The sequence below is a fragment of the Pongo abelii genome, chromosome 1 (genome assembly GCF_028885655.2).
Source record: "Pongo abelii isolate AG06213 chromosome 1, NHGRI_mPonAbe1-v2.0_pri, whole genome shotgun sequence".
NCBI classification, from domain to species: Eukaryota; Metazoa; Chordata; class Mammalia; order Primates; family Hominidae; genus Pongo; species Pongo abelii.
The window spans coordinates 143,977,787-143,995,297 of NC_071985.2; the positions used below are offsets into that span (position 1 = coordinate 143,977,787).

A 17,511-nucleotide genomic window follows, 5' to 3' on the forward strand; every position below is an offset into this window, starting at 1 on the left:
TTTAAAAACAAAGAAGAAGAAAGGTAAATAAGTTATTTAATTTTTTTTTTTTTTTTTGAGACAGAGTCTTGCTCTGTCGCCCAGGATGGAGTGCAGTGGTGTGATCTCAGCTCATTGCAACCTCCGCATCCTGGGTTCCAACAATTCTTCTGCCTCAGGCTCCCAAGTAGCTGGGATTACAGGTGCACGCCACCACGCCTGGCTAATTTACTTTTAGTAGAGATGGGGTTTCACCATGTTGGCCAAGCGGGTCTCAAACTCCTGACCTCATGATCCACCCACCTCGGCCTCCCAAAGTGCTGGGATTACAGGCGTGGGCCACCGTGCCCGGCCTTAATTATTATTTTTTTTTTTTTTAAGAGACAGGGTCTCGCTGTGTCACCCAGGCTGGAATGCAGTGGCGCAGAGCTCACTGTAATCTCAAACTTTTGCTTTCAAGCAATCCTTCTGCCTCAGCCCCCCAAGTAGCTATGACTACAAGTCTGCACCGCCTCATCTGGCTAATTTTTTAAAAATTTTTGTAGAGATAGCATCTCACTATGTTGCTGGAACTATTCTCAATCTCCTAGACTCAAGCGATCCTCCTGCCCCGGCCTCCCAAAGAGCTGTGATTACAGGCATAAGCCATAGAACCTAGCCTCAGTTTGATTTATGAGGGTGAGTTTTAGTAACTGGCATAGATCAGGGTGGAAAACTAGGGTGATTCTAAAGGACTTTGAATATGAGATAAAGAGTGTAAACTTTGTTGAGGAGGTCAGTGGTTCTGAAACTTACTTTAGTGGTAGATCACCATGAGATCACAGTGTTCTACATCATGAAACAGTGATATTGTGAATTCCATCCTGACAGTAATAGCAATTTTCCTAAAGGAAATTCAACAATTAGAAGCCAATATAAAAATCACACTTCTGTTCATACTTGTCCACAACAAAAAGCTATTGAAATAAACACATTTGAGTTTTTCTGATTTTGCCATTAATATGCATTTACTAAATGCTCATCTGTTTCACTATTGGAGCATCCACTATCAGATAAGTGGTAGTATTTGCTAAAGGCTTAAGAAAATTGTGTGGTAGAAAACTTAACGTTGATTTTTTAAAATTCTGCACATTAATTTGATCACCAGAGTGCCAGTGAGCTTACTTTGAGAACTATTGCAAAAGGTGTAACAAAACAGGAGAATTGGTTCCATGACTAGATTTTTTTTTTTTTTTACGAAGATGAGAGACAGCCACAGAGGAGGGTCTTAAGCAAATCAGATAACCTAGCAGTGGAGATGGTACGTCGGGGCTATTTAGAAACTATAGAGTATAGCATTTGAAGGTGGGAAGAAAGCAAGCATGATACTAAGATCTCTAGCCTGAACTACTCAGCAGTGATGAGGCCTTTAACCAGAGTAAATATGGAGAGGGGCAGATTTGTACGGAAGGGCTGAGCAAAGGGAATTCCCGCTTCTCATGCTTTAAACTTGCTGCGTTTGAGTGTCTGTAGGACATAGAAGAATAGATATCTGGGGACAAGTAGAATTATAGGCCTGATCATCAGAATCAAATTATAATGGGATATATTTTTGGCAGTTATCAAAATGTTGGTGGTAGCTGGACACATGGAAGAGAATGAATTTTCTCAGGGGGAATATATAAACAGAGAAGGCAGCCAGAGATTTGCAGGGTGTGACACCTTAATACACCAAAATGTTATCATGTGTTAAATTGCATCAGAGTCCACCATTGCCCATCTTGTTGGTGACCTCTGTCTCACGTAATTTGAACTGTTTACCAGTGGAAAATCAGGTTAACATGAACAGTTACTTTCTTGTTGTAATTAACTCAGTGTAGCAATATTCATCCCAAAAGATCACTTTAGATCATCTTGAAATTTATTGTTTAGATCTACTCATTTTAAGCCCTTCCAGGTAAAGTGTAACTGGTAACATTATTTACTAAAGATATGCAACAGTATTTACTAAAGATATGCAAGATGTATATTTTGAACTTAGATTTTTTTATTTGTAACAGCCCATAAAGTTTAAATAAGACCAAAAAATGGATACACTATTTCATTATTTAGAAAGTGCAATTTGTTTGCATTAAAACTTAGGTATTCTATCAAATATAATAGTCTTTGTTACATTAAAGATGCAAAATGGCTACAAAATGGCTATTACATCAATTTGCAAAGTACAACAGTAGTCCTTTAATATATGATGTATCCTTTACTTTAAAGGAAGTGATAATCCACATTATACATAGTTTAGATTTTCTCTGGTCAAATAGAAAAGTGGGGCATGTGTCATAGTGTTCTTTTGGAGTATTTTGGAAGACCAGAAATGTCTCGAAAGTAGAAGGGATATAATTATTTACATCAAATTTTAAAGTATTCCTTCTTCAAGTGGACATTCTAACTATTTTTCTCATTTATCTTTTTGGGTTTTGTTATATTCCACAGAGAATAAAATTATAACTTTTCTGATTTATATACTTTTCCTACTGTTTCAAATTTAGCAGGTATTTCAGGGTAGACTGAAATTACTTATACGTTGTTTTGGAAATTTCTGTAGCTGCCTTACATTTTAGTAGGCACTTTACTTGCTTATGAGCAGATTACTTCAAGAAAGCAGAAGCTTAGATTCCCAGAGACGAGCATTTATTTTCCCTTTGTGTGTACCAACACTCTAAGAACAATACAAGAGCCCCCACTTGTGCTTCTGAAAAACAAGTGGAAAAACCTGTGGGTTGCATGGAAAGAACGTCACAACTAAATTATTTGAGGAATCCAAAAAGCAGTATTGTGGGTGACATTGTCAGAAGAGTGACAGAATGGTAATTTACCAGTTATTACCAATGTCTAGCAAAATTTACATACTCTTGCATTTTAGACCTCCCGACCTTTGTTACCTGCATTCTCTTAGCCCAAAATATCTTCATTCCCCTTCTCTGCCTGGCTATGGCCTATGTGGTCTTCTATGTCTCAGCTTAAGAATTACCGGCTGCAGAAAGCCACCCTCAACACCCTCTTCTATTCTTGCATCACCCTCCATGCCTCCTGCTATTACAGCATTTATCACACTGTATTACAATTGTCATTGTATGTGTCTCATGTCCCTAGACATTAAATTTTTTGAAGAATTGCATCTTATTCATTTTTGTTTCCTCTAGACCTTAGTCCCTAGGCACCTGTTGGTTGCTAATGAATATTTGATGTACGAATGAATCAATGTCTTTACTAAAGATGTTAATCAACTTGAAAACCATTATACAGCCAATTCACATTATTCTTGAGTTCTGTATTTGCAAATTTGCCTACTTCCTAAAATATACGTGTAACCCCAAAATCAATAAAGGGGAAATTTGAGTCACCCTACACACATTCCCAGTCGAGGTCAAACAAGGCCACACTCTGCTTCTGTTTCAATTCACACTATAAGCAATTGTTCTCTGTACAGTGATTTTGCTGTTTAAAATGGCCCCCAAGCCTAGTGCTGAAGTGCTGTCTAGTATCCCTAAGTGCAAGAAGGCTGTGATGTTCCTTACGGAGAAAATATGTGTGTTTGATAAGTTTCATTCAGGCACAATGGCCATGAGGATATTAAAGAGTGATAGCTAAAAGGTACAGAGCTTATTTTGGGATGAAAAAAGTGTTCTGAAATTGGTTATGGTGATAGTTGCACAGGTCTATGGATATACTGTAAACTCACTGAATGGCATACTTTAAATTGGTGAATTTATGGGATTTATATCCCAATAAAGTTGTTAGCAAAACACATGCACATACACACATACACACACACACGCGCACACACACACACACGTGCACACATGACTACTGGGTCCCATTCCCAGAGCTTCTGATTCAGTAGATCTGGGATGAGGCCCAGTGATTTGCCTTTCTTACAAATTGCCCAGTGATGCTGATATTGCTAGTGTGAGATCACATTTTAAGAGCCATTGCTCTAGGAAGCCTGGAGAAATACACTCAGAAAATAGGCAAAATAAAGGGGCCTAAACAATAATCAGGATCACAACCTAAGCCCTGCCACTGGCCTATTATATTGAAACTGCAGCCACTGCTAACATTGAACACTGAATGCTACAGCTCCTGTGACAGCTGCCACTTAAGGCAGTCTGGAACACTGCCTGCTGGTACCCCTGACACTCCTGCCCCAGAACTAATTTTAAAATTATTAAATCTATTTATATATTATTTTGGTGCAACATTACAGTATTGTAACCTTTTCATCTGTGTTTTGCATTAAAGTTACATTATCTAAAAAAAACTAGAAATAACTATACTGGCTAAACTATAATACACTTATTTTCATTGAATTTATGTATCTTTGTTATGTTTTTAGATTATACTAAATGTGATTAATTGGAAAACAATATTTACCCTTTTTTCCTCCTCTGTTTAGCTACTTTTCCAGGTATGTGGGAGAGAACAATAACAATAGGAAGTGCTGGAAAGACTTTCAGTGTAACTGGCTGGAAGGTAAGATGAGTAAGAATTTAATTGCTTAAAAATAGGCCTATATATTATTTATTTTTTGTTGAGTGTTTTGTGTTTTAAATGCTGGCCAGGCATGGTGGCTCATGCCTGTAATCCCAGCACTTTGGGAGGCTAAGGCAGGAGGATCACTTAAGGCCAGGAGTTCAAGACCAACCTTGGCTACATGGTGAGACCCTGTCTCTACAAATACATTTTTAAAAAATTAGCCAGGCAGGGTGGTGCATGCCTGCAGTCCCAGCAACTTGGGAGGCTGATATGGGGGGATCACTTGAGCTCAGGAAGTTGAGGCTGCTGTGAGCTGCACTCCAGCCACTTGGAGACAGAACAAGACCATCTTTAAAAAATAATGAAATAAATAAGTAAACAGATAAATGAATAATTACATACATATTCAGTTTATATAGATTTTTATACCTGGTGATCTTTGCTTATCTCTTGACTTATTTGGCTTTCATGTTGAGTTTTATCCTTTTTGAGACCTAATTATTTCTTTAAAAGTAAGAAAAATTAGGTCATTTTCCCTTTTATGACACCTTTTTCTTTGCAAAAAAGTGTTCAGATTGCTGCATATTAATATAAAAGGAGAAAAAATAATAGTAGCTAATATTTTGGCAGGTTCTAAATATATACCAGGTTCTAAATGTTTTACATATACTAATTTCTTTCATTCTCATAACCACACTGTAAGGTGGGTATGATTAGTATCCTCATTTTACAGATGACAAAGCTAAAGCACAGAGAAGTTAAATGACTTGCCTGAGATTACCCCGCTAATAATTCAAGCCAGTACGGGAAGTCTGGCTCCAGAATTCATGCACTTAACCACTGTATTATTTATTACAATAATTTATCCAGTTAAAACCCAATTCTCTTCCAGCCTCACCTCTCCTGAACATGGGTAAGAAGCAGGGAGCATCGGCCAGGCGTGGTAGCACACGCCTGTAATCCCAGCACTTTGGGAGGCTGAGGCAGGTAGATCACCTAAGGTCAGGAGTTCTCGACCAGCCTAACATGGTGGAACCCCATCTCTACTAAATACAAAAAAATTAGCTAGGCGTGGTGGCACATGCCTGTAATCCCAGCTACTTGGGAGGCTGAGACAGGAGAATCACCTGTACCTGGGAGGCGGATGTTGAGTGAGCCGAGATCTGGCCATTGCACTCTAGTCTGGGCAACAAAAGCAAAACTCCGTCTCAAAAAAAAAAAAAGAAGAAGAAGAAGGAGGGAGCATCAAACAAAAATTAGGCCTGGAGAATCAAGTCTATATGTTTTAATTACGAGTCCCTTAGGCCCTCTTTCAGAGTTACTTTAATCTGTAAATCAAACAAGCTTTGTTACCAGTTTTTAATATTCCAGAATACCAGAAGTAGCAAATTAGAAGAAAGGAAGAGGCTAATAATGATTGCAGGCTGTTTACCTTCAGAAAGGCAGAGCTTAGTGATGAAAGCAGAGTTTACTGACTCCATTTGGAAGCTGTTCCTTGAAAAGAACACCATTGAAATGATTCTAAGTACTAATACTGTACTACTTTCATAGTGTAAACTTTTTTTTTTTTTTTTTAAGTGGAGTCTCACTCTGTTGCCCAGGCTGGAGTGCAGTGGTGTGATCTCAGCTCACTGCAACCTCTGCCTCCCGGGTTGAGGTGATTCTCCTGCCTCAGCTTCCCAAGTAGCTGGGATTACAGGTGCCCACCACCATGCCCAGCTAATTTTTTTGTATTTTTAGTAGAGACAGCATTTCACCATGTTGACCAGGCTGGTCTTCAACTCCAAACCTCAAGTGATCCACCCACCTCGGCTTCCCAAAGTGCTGGGATTACAGGTGTGAGTCACCATACCCAGCCAACATTTTAGGATTGTATATATTTAACGATTGCACTAAGTTTAAACTGCTGCCTCAGATTTGTTATATACAATTAGATTTTCTGAAACCTTTTATCTTTTCCTTTTCCAGCTTGGCTGGTCCATTGGTCCAAATCATTTGATAAAACATTTACAGACAGTTCAACAAAACACGATTTATACTTGTGCAACTCCTTTACAGGTAAGTGTTATAGTAACTCAGGGTAGAAGCATGGTCTTTTGGTGAAGGTATTACTTTTATATTGCACATTTGAATTGACTTAATTCTCTTTCCTTCTGTTGCAGGGCCTTCTAATATAATTTGGAATTTGGGGAGCAGATACATATTCACTGTTATCAAGGATGGTTTGGGGTTTTTTTTAAACACAATTTTAGGTGTGTTAAACATTGCTGGCAGGAATCTAAAGTGCTACAAATTCTGTGAAGGACAATGGCAACACCAAACAAAATTACACATGTGTTTGCCCTATGAAAGCAATCCATCTTCTAAGAATTTACCCTAAAATTGTGTTTTAGTCCATTCTTGCACTTAGGTAAAGAAATACCTGAGACTTAATAATTTATAAAGAAAAGAGATTTACTTAGCTCACGGTTCTACAGGCTGTACAGAAAGCATAGTGGCTTCTGCTTCTGGAGAGGCCTCAGAAAACTTACAATAATGGTGGAAGGCAAAGAGGAAGTAGGCATGTCTTACATGGCTGGAGCAGGAGGGAGAGAAGTGGGGAGGTACAACACACTTTTAAACAACCATATCTCACAATAACTCACTATCATGAGAACAGCCTCAAGTGGTTTCATGAGAAACCACTCCCATGATCCAATCACCTCCCACCAGGCCCTACCTCCAACATTGAGGATTACAACTGGACACTAGATTTGGATGAAGACACAGATCCAAACCATATCAAGCTATCTGCACATGTAAGAAGTTATGTACTTACCTGGCTATTCATTGCAGATGATTGAGGATAATCCATTATCATCTACAGACAATTGATTACTAAACCATGATCTATCCAAACATTGAAACATTATATGACCATATTAAGTTTCCTACTGGTGCTATAACAAATTACCACAAACTTAGTGACTTAAAACAACACAAATTTATTATCCTACAGTTCTTCAGCTCAGAAGTCCGAATTGGGTCTTAAAGGGCTAAAATCAAGGTGCTGGCACTGCTGTGTTCCTTCTGAAGGCTCTAGAAGAGTCCATCCTCTGCTTCCGTCAACACATTTCCTGTGGCTTCAACCCTCCTGCCTCCCTTTTTCCCTTATAAGCACCTTTGAGATAACATTGGGCCCAATGGATAATCTGTCCAATTAATTAAGGATAATCTCCTTAATTTCAATCACATCTGCAAAGTTCCTTTCACCATGCAAGGTAACATATTTACAAGTTCTGGGTTTTAAGACCTAGATGTCATTGGGACCCATTACTCTGTCTACTGGCTGCTGAAGAGAAAAGAAACAAGAAAGAAAATAGGGAAATACTATAATTACTGTACTGAGATAAAAAAGATTTCTAGAATACATCATAAAGTAAAAAAAGAAAAACTATTTAAATATTATTTAATATTTAATATTTTTAATATTTATTATGGAAATAGGGATTTAGTTACCATCATTCTATGGGTAATCAAAATGCTGAAAAAAATAGTATTTTTCTAGAAGGCAGTTAAAAGGGCAAAAGAACCAGGCACAATGGCTCACGCCTATAATCCCAACACTTTGGGAGGCCAAGGTGGGCGGATCACCTGAGGCCAGGAGTTCGAGACCAGCCTGGCCAACATGGCGAAACCCCGTCTCTTAAAAGTACAAAAATTATCTGGGCATGGTGGCGGGCGCCTGTAATCCCAGCTACTCAGGAGGCTGAAGCAGGAGAATTGCCTGAATCCAGGAGACAGAGGTTGCAGTGAGCCGAGATCATGCCACTACACTCCAGCCTGGGCAACAAGAGCAAGACTTCCTCTCAAAAAAAAAAAAAAAAAAGAAAAGAAAGAAAAAAAAGATGTCGATAGGTATGAAGAAGAAAGATAAAATAGGGAAGAGGAAGGATATAAAGCTCCAGGTGGGAGATATACAGTGTTAAATAGGGTAATCTTTGAAAGCCTCCCTGATAAGGTAACATTTGAACAACTAACTGAAGGAGATTAAGCAGCCACATGGTTACCTAGAGAAAAACCCCTTTGGACAGAGAGAACAAGTGGAAAGGCCCAGTGGTAGACAGCCTGGCTGGCATGTTAATATCAGAGAACAGCACAGAGACTGGAATGGAATGATCGAGAGAAGAGTAGGAAAAGCTAAGATCAGAGAGGTAGCTGGGAGTCCAGTGGAGCTGGGCCATGCATGTCACTGTAAGGACTGAGTGAGACAGGAAGTCACTAGATAGTTTTGAGCTCAGGAGTGACTTGGTCTGGCTTGTGTTAGCAAACGGACTCTGACTGCCCCATTGAGTGAGAAAGCTGTTACAGTGATCCAAGAGAGAAATGCCAGTGCATTGAACCAAGATGGGGATGGTAGAAGCAGTAAAAAGTGATTGGACTCTGAATATATTTTGAAAGTAGAGCCAACATTATTTGTCAATAGGTTACATATGGGATATGTGAAAAAGAAAGGAGTCCAGGATAATGCTGTAGTTAGGATGGATATTTATGTCTCCTTATACTTGGAATTTTCTAAGGCAGTATTTCCTATAGTAAATGAACAAGTTGCCAAGAGAAAAAAAAAAAAAGATATAGCTAAGAATGCAGAACATCTTTTTCTGAACCCTCTTATTCTCCATTTCAGCTGGGTGCTCTGTTTTGTCCTGGGACAACCATGTTTGGTTCCAGGAAACCAGAGATTTCCAGGCTAAGGCAATTGATCCTTATTTTCCAAGATTTTGTGGTACTGGAGATTTATTACTAATTCTGTTTTACTGCATTCTTTTGGCATAAAATCTCTGTGATCTTGCCCCTCTCTGTCTCCAGTCTCATCTCTTGCCACACAGTCTCTCTTACCTGCCTGATCCTTAATGTCTTAGTTGGATTGGGTGGCTTATAAACGACAGAAATTTATTTCTCACTGTTCTGGAGGCAGCAAAGTCCAAGATAAGGCACCAGCAGATTTGGTGTCTGGTGGGGACATGCTTCTTCATGGATGGTGACTTTTGCTGTGTCCTTACATGGTGGAAGGAGCAAGCTAACCCTCCTTTGTAAGGGCACTAATCCTGTTCCTGAGGGCTCTACCCTTCTGCCCTAATCACCTCCTAAAGGCCCTACCTCCTAATACCATCACCTTGGGGTTTACAATTTTAATATATGAATATGAGAGTGGGCACAAACATTCAGTCCACTGTACTTAACAACATTGCCTTTTTCCTTGGCCCAGTTTGCTGTCCTGGCTCTTGAAGAAAGGTAGAGGAATTACTGTAGATGTTCCAGAAACTCATTTCTAGTCCCTCTTACACTTTGACCACCTTCCTGGCATATGAATAATTCCAGCAAGGATTTCCACACCTATGGAGAATAAGAAAGGCATATTTCTCCTTTGCACAGTAGGTGAGCTTTCATTTCCACTCTGTCCCCAAATGTAATGGTGAGAGGCTGACTACTCTCTGGTTGTTCTTCTGACTTAGATTTAGCAAGTCATTCTACAACTCACCTCAGCAGAAAATATCTTAATGTCTTTTTGTTTCCAAGCAAGCCACCTTTATGTAACAGCTCTTTTTCAATTTGAATTTTCAGGACTCATTCTCAGTTCTTCACATGAGATTTAATCATTTAGGTATAACTGATTCCTCCATTAACCTACAGATTTTAATATAGGTTCACAGGAATTCAACTGTTATTTCCTGAGTGACTTCTTTGCCAATAATTTTATTCAGATCATCTCTATTTATTATACCAATAAACTAAGCAATAAATAACATTGCCATATTCCTTTTCATATTTTTTAATTCTTAACAAACAGGAAGCCTTGGCTCAAGCTTTCTGGATTGACATCAAGCGCATGGATGACCCAGAATGTTACTTTAATTCTTTGCCAAAAGAGTTAGAAGTAAAAAGAGATCGGATGGTACGTTTACTTGAAAGTGTTGGCCTAAAACCCATAGTTCCTGATGGAGGATACTTCATCATCGCTGATGTGTCTTTGCTAGGTTTGTAAAGGCTTTTATTATTTCAACTATACGGAAACTTACGTGTGAAATTATATCAGAATTATGGAGAAAAGATTGGTGTCAAAGCCACAGCAGCATTTTATCTGTGGAGAAGCATAGATTTTTGCAATGTCTACATTTTCTATAATTATCTTTACTTTTAGGTCTTTTACCTTAAATGTGACCATTGTTAAATGGTTATGGAGTCAGTGTTGTTCTAGTTAGTCTATTAAACGTAGGATTTGCTATCACTCTCTTCTGGTGTGTAATTTTAAAACACAAGTGTGTGAAATAATATTATATACTCAGTGTTCATTTGAGTAAAATTGTAGTTTCCTTTTTACTTAACAAAATGTACTATTTCATTAGAAAAATATCTACAAATTTTGAAGCTATCAGGGAATATTTGCCATTTTAGAATGTATCGAAATAAAATAAATGGGAGAATAACACTTATTGAGGGTCTACTTTGTGCCATGTACTCAAAACACCCTTTTGAAGAAAACATTAGCTCCATTTTTGCAGGTAAGAAGATTTAGAAAGTTTTAAATAACTTCCCTGAAGCCACACAGCTAGATTCTAAATAGTTCTGTTTCCAAAAAGCATTGGTTTTTAAATTATCTAAAGCTGTTGTATGTAATTCTGACATGCCATACAAATCTAAAGTTAGAAGCATGATAATGTGTCATATATAAATTTTCTTTTAAAAAAAATTAGTAATAGTAAACCTTGAAGCCTAATTTATCGTGACAGAAATTACAGCCATTCTAAATATAGCTTTAAATGTTTTCAAATTTTATTACAATGAAGTTATATGCCAATGAACTTGAAAAACTGAAGTGTTTTATTTATACCAAATTGTATAAAGCTGGAAAGAGTAAAGGAAATTTTCAATTTTATAACAAAACATTGATCATATTTTTTAACTTTACATCCTTCACATAGGAGTTTGTTTTGTTTCATTTTGTTTTGTTTTGTTTTGTTTGAGGCAGGGTCTGGCCCTGTCACCCAGGATGGAGTGCAGTGGTGTGATCTCAGCTCACTGCAGCCTCTGCCTCCTGGGCTCAAGCCATCCCACCACCTGAGTCTCCTGAGTAGCTGGGACCACAGGCAGGCACCACCACGCCTAGCTAATTTTTAAATTTTTTTTAGAGGCGAGGTCTTGCCACATTTCCCAGGCTGGTCATGAATTCCTGAGCTTAATGAGTGATCCACCTGCCTCGGCCTCCCAAAGTGCTGGGATTACAGCCATGAGCCACTGGCTGAGTTCTTTCTTACTATAAGCATTTGATGCTAGCAATTTTTACTTGTAATGGTTCATTATCATCTTAGCAAATTTCAGAAAAGTAAGGTGTTATGATTTTCCTATAATTTGGTCTTCAGATCTGTCTCTCTGGAAAGTGGCTATAAACTCTAGCTGTTCCCTGATGGGGCTCCAGGGGAGGTCCTGGATGTTTGCAGTGTGCCTTTCATGGGCTACTTGTTTATCCTGGCAGATGGCCTGATGTTAAGTGCCTGACCCATGACCAGACATCCCTGGAAACTGGTTTATACTGGCAGACACCCTTGTGGCTCTCGTCTGACCTGTATCCAGTTTATTTCCACAGAGATAGCCACTCTCTAGGAGGAGGAGAGTTAGGTTCCAGTGTGTTGGTCAGTTGGGACACAGAGGAGGCAGCAGGCCTCCTGGGACCAATGGGAAGTGAGGAGTGGTCCAGGATATACACATTCAACCAGCAGGTGGGGAACAGAGAGAGAGTGGGATCTGCGGGCCAAAGCCTTTTTGGGGGCCCAGGGTGTTACCCAAGCAGGTTTCCTGCAGAGACTTCTAACAGATGGGTTTAGAGCAAGCAGGCACAAGCTCATGGTGTCAGGCTGTGACTGAGAGGTGGTCACTGTGGCATATCTAGGCAGTCCATGAGGAGGGTGGGGGTCAGTGGGCGAGTCAAGTAGGTTGTATCTAGCTGTCCCACAGTGAGGTGCTCGCCAGGAGGTGGTTGTCTCAGGCAGATATCTGAATCAACTACATTGAGGAACTGTGAGGAGGAAGAGAAGCAGAAATTGTGTCAAGGGTGACTAAGCCCTGCTTCTGGTATAAGACCAACTTAAATTCACAATGGATGCCAAGGCAACATACAGTCATAAGAATTCATTACATGAGGTTTGGCTCAAACTGAAACACTCTCCTTCCTTTCACATTAGCGTATTTCTTCATTTGTTGTGAGAGAAGAGGCTTTGACAAGCAAAGATTCCTGCAGTCCTATTGCTCTATGCTTATATAAAACCCCTTAAGGTATTCTAGACTCTGAGATTTGGGAAGTGCTTTTTCTATATTGAGTCTAAATGTGCAGTTCATTTTATGAAATGATAAAAAGAAATATTAGCACAGTTGTCATCACTTATATTTTTGCCTTTGAATCATAAATCCACAAGATTTCCATATGAATTATTATTTTTTAAAAGAACAACATTTATACTTTATATGCTTCCAAAAGGAATGTAAGCCTACTCATATTAAAAGTTTTCTATGCAATAATATATAAATAGAAATGATTGTATCTAAATCAAAAATCAATGACACATGGCCAGTGCAGTGACTCCTGCCTGTAATCCCAGCAATGTGGGAGGTCAAGGCAGGAGGATTGCTTGAGCCCGGGAGTTCAAGACCAGCCTGGGCAACATAGTGAGATCCTGTCTCTTAAATTAAAAAAAAAAAAAATCGGTGACACATAGGAGGGGAAGAAAGCAAATATTTCAGTCACCTAGGTTCACATAGTATTGTAATTAGCATTAACTTGAGACTAAACTTCCTGACAGTAAAGGCAAACAGAAAAATGAAATTAGTTGCATAGTTTTTGACTAAAAGGAAACAGCTTTTTAGATAAGAACAATTCTTTCCTGGAACCAAGCTTTTCCAGATATGAAACTCGATTTATCACATTGTGACATTAACTATCAAAAGAACAGTGATACAACTCAGAATATTACATTAAGCTCCTAATTAGTTTCCATTTCTTTCCTCAGTCAATCCATTCTATATGCAATACTAATTTAGGTCTTAGATCTTGAACTAGTGTGGTGATAATAGGAGCAAAAAGGATTTTGGTTAGGAAAGCTTTTCTGATAATGAAAACAAGATTTTTTTATGGTCTTCCTTCACTCATGTGGAAAAATGTTAATGTCCACGAAACCTTCCTACATATAAAGAAATTTATGTTTTGTTTTACCTTTTCATCTGCTTAATTTGCAATGTGATAATTCTTCCATATACTAAAAGTTGGCCCATAAACTAGAGATAAAAACAAAAACTCTTATTTAATTGTAGCTTGAGAATAAAAGTAAACCATAATATTCATGAAAATAGTAATTACTTCCCTTTACAATTAATAGCAAGGGCTGACTAGTTAATATTTATTGAGAATTTATGATACAGTATGAATTACATTAGGAGCTTTGCAAATATATTCTCACAAAAGCTGTATGAAATTGGTGCTATTATATCACTATTGATAGAGGAGATAGAGAATCAAGTAATTTACTTAAGTTAATCAACTAATAAGTATCAAAGCTGGCCTCTGAATCCAGTAATTAGAAGACAAGATTTCAAATGAGATTATTACAGTTTTTCTAGTGAAATAATAGGATCCAAAATTATGGAGGATATAGTAAGAATGCAAAAACAAATTTGGGCCTTCATAGATTACTTAAATATGCTCACACGTTTGATTTAAACTCTTACTGTCAATAAAGAAAGACTTTATTTAGTTCCCTTGAGGATGTCTGACTGAGGCATGTCAAAAGAAATAGATTCCAACTTCCTTCTGACTATAAAACCTTTATAATTATATTTATTCCCTTCTTTCCTTTTTCAGCATCATGGTATTACATTACTTTTTTCTGGCAGGGCACCATGGCTCATGCCTGTAATCCCAGCACTTTGGGAGGCCGAGGTGGGTGTATCACTTAAGGTCAGGAGTTTGAAACCAGCCTGACCAACATGGTGAAACTCCATCTCTACTGAAAATACAAAGATTAGCCAGGTGTGGTGGTGCATGCCTGTAATCCCAGCTACTCAGGAGGCTAAGGCAGGAGAATTGCTTGAACCCGGGAGGTGGAGGTTGCAGTGAGTCGAGATCATGCCGTTGCACTCCAGCCTGGGTAACGAGAGCAAAACTCCATCTCAAAAAATAAATAAATAAATAAATTCCTTTTGTCTAAGCTCTACAAGAATAAATGAGTAGTACAGGGTCAATTAGAATTAGTTAATAATCCTCTTCTACTCCCTTAGGTGTTCACTCCTTTCTCTGGCTACCTGTGTACCTTCAATTCACTGCTGTTGTATACCTGTCACATGGAATTTTTACATAATTTACAATTAGACTAAGTTTTTTAGCTGGTATTTTTGTTAGGGCCAAACCTGAATTACACATAAATACCTTGAAATAATAATTTGACTTCCTTATCTGTAAACAGAGGATTATCATTACCTCTCAGAATTGTGGTAACAACTAAATGAGATGATCATGTAGCATGCTTAACCAATAGTAAGTGTTCAATAAATTGCAGTTTGTTGTTGGCATTATTACTTGGAAATTTTATGTTCTCCTTAAAACACAGGGGAGAATGGAGATTAAAATAGCAGGTAAAAGGATATTAGGGCTTTGTTTTAAAAATACAGGTGAACCTTTCTTCAGTGTCAAAGGTTTTACATGATTAATTTGAAAAGAACCACTAGTATTTAATGTATAGAAGAAAGAATTAAGATATCTGCCTCAATTTGTTTTCAGCAATAAATTATAAAATTTCCTTGATGACGATAACCATCAACATTAGTTGCTTTAGGGCATTCAAGAAGATTGAAGAGTACAAGTCAATAAAGTTGAAACAATATGAAATGTGGATTGCTGAAACTGAATGCCAGAGATATATCTTGCCCAGACCTTAAAGCAAAATTGAGGCACGAGCGAGTAGGAGTATATATTTGACTTTTTTCACAAATTTAAAAAACAGTATAATATATGGGAGCAAGAGATGAAAACTAAGAGTAGCATTTGGAAGATCTAAACAGATATCCTGTATTTATAAATAATGCATAATATTAATTTATTCATTCAACAAATATACTTTTTGTCACTTATGTGCTAGACACTGACCTAGGGTTTGGGAATACGATAGGTTACCAAACAGACACTTTACTTTTGTGGAACTTATAGTCTAATGAGTGGCTATGTGGAGATATAATCATTACTGATGAATACTTATAAATTTAGCAGTTATTTCCTTAGTAATGATCATAGAATCTTATTTCTCAATGGAAAGGCATCCCTCCTCTGCCCTTCACCTTTTCTACTCTCTTCCTGTGCTGAAAGCTGCATGTATAAGCCTAATCACCCTGATGCATATGTGAGTACTGCCTTAGACTATCAGTAAAGCTCTGTGAATTCACTTCCCACCCCACCGTACAGTGTGAGACTCCAGCATATTCTGTGACTATGTTCTGAGAAAATTCTAAACCAAGCTAATTTAAATAGGAGAAAATGTTGAATCTTGATAGACTTAAATGAAATACATGTTGCATCAGAAGAAATTCATAGGCCACCTAATTTTCATTGTGGTTTTAGATCCAGACCTCTCTGATATGAAGAATAATGAGCCTTATGACTATAAGTTTGTGAAATGGATGACTAAACATAAGGTAATGTTTATTGTTCTTTGCAAGATTCTATTATATTTTATAGTTAATTTATGAAGGAAATCTGCTGGTATGCTTTGAAATCGATCAAATGTAACGTTATATGATACTCCACTTGTGGCTTTTAAAAGCATTTTTCTTTTTGGAAATTATTGTGACTATTTAAAAGTATCTAGTTGCCTCTAGTATCTGCAGTACCAAAATTAATATTTGAAGTGTAAGTAGTTTTCTTATTATATGTTTCTATTTATTTTTCAGAAACTATCAGCCATCCCCGTTTCAGCATTCTGTAACTCAGAGACTAAATCACAGTTTGAGAAGTTTGTGCGATTTTGCTTCATTAAAGTAAGTTCCCTGCTCTATTGAAAACACATATATAGTATCCTCATTTCAATTTTTAAAGCACTATTTTCTTCTGTTTCTAAAAATGATATGCTCATATGCAGTTTTTAAATTTTGGCTTATGGCTTTAAAATTAACTGCTTACTGGCCAGGCATGGTGGCTCATGCCTGTAATCGCAGCACTTTGGGAGGCCAAGGCGGGCAGATCATAAGGTCAGGAGATCAAGATCATCCTGGCTAACACAGTGAAACCCCATCTCTACTAAAAATACAAAAAATTAACCGGGCATGGTGGCGGGCGCTTGTTGTCCCAGCTACTAGGGAGGCTGAGGCAGGAGAATGGCGTGAACCCACGAGGCAGAGCTTGCAGTGAGCCGAGATCACGCCACTGCACTCCAGCCTGGGCAACAGAGCCAGACTCCGTCTCAAAAAAAAAAATTAACTGCTTACTAAAATAAAATTCAACACTTTTTGAAAGAAGACAACATAATACAGACCCCTTACCATGTAATATGACAATTTCTAGCTTACAATGAAAAATTACTAGACATAGGAAAACACAAGAAAATATGACCTGTAGCAAAGAAAAAAAGAAGTTAATAGAAATAGGCCTAAAGGTGACCCAGATCTAGAAATTAGCAGACAAGGACTTTAAAGCAAACATTTGAAGTATGTTTAAGAAATTAGATGAAAATGTGGTTATAATAAGTGAACAGAGAGATTCAAACTATTAAAAAAAAAAAAGAACCAAATGGAAATTCAAGAACTTAAAAGTAAAATATCTGCTATGAAATACTTATGGTGCTAAGAGAGTATTGAAGATGTCAGAAAAAAAGAGTTAACTTGAATACAGATTTATAGAAATTATCCAATCTGAAAAAAGGAGAAATATTATTTTTAAAAAGTGAACAGAACCTTAGGTCTATGAGACAATACCAAGTGATAATATATGTGTCATTGGAGAACCAA

At 37.7% G+C, this 17,511-nt stretch overlaps 1 protein-coding gene across 2 annotated transcripts in view; it reads left to right on the forward strand.

The window, feature by feature from the left end:
• The window catches only part of KYAT3 (kynurenine aminotransferase 3), a 56,985-nt gene that overhangs the window by 33,211 nt on the left and 6,263 nt on the right, over window positions 1-17,511 (forward strand). For both annotated transcript variants that reach the window (XM_003775650.4, XM_002810639.4), the window contains 5 exons: window positions 4,412-4,488; window positions 6,460-6,549; window positions 10,322-10,508; window positions 16,130-16,203; window positions 16,459-16,545. In XM_003775650.4, coding sequence (XP_003775698.2) covers window positions 4,412-4,488; window positions 6,460-6,549; window positions 10,322-10,508; window positions 16,130-16,203; window positions 16,459-16,545 — 515 coding nt within the window. The remainder of the gene's footprint in view (window positions 1-4,411; window positions 4,489-6,459; window positions 6,550-10,321; window positions 10,509-16,129; window positions 16,204-16,458; window positions 16,546-17,511) is intronic.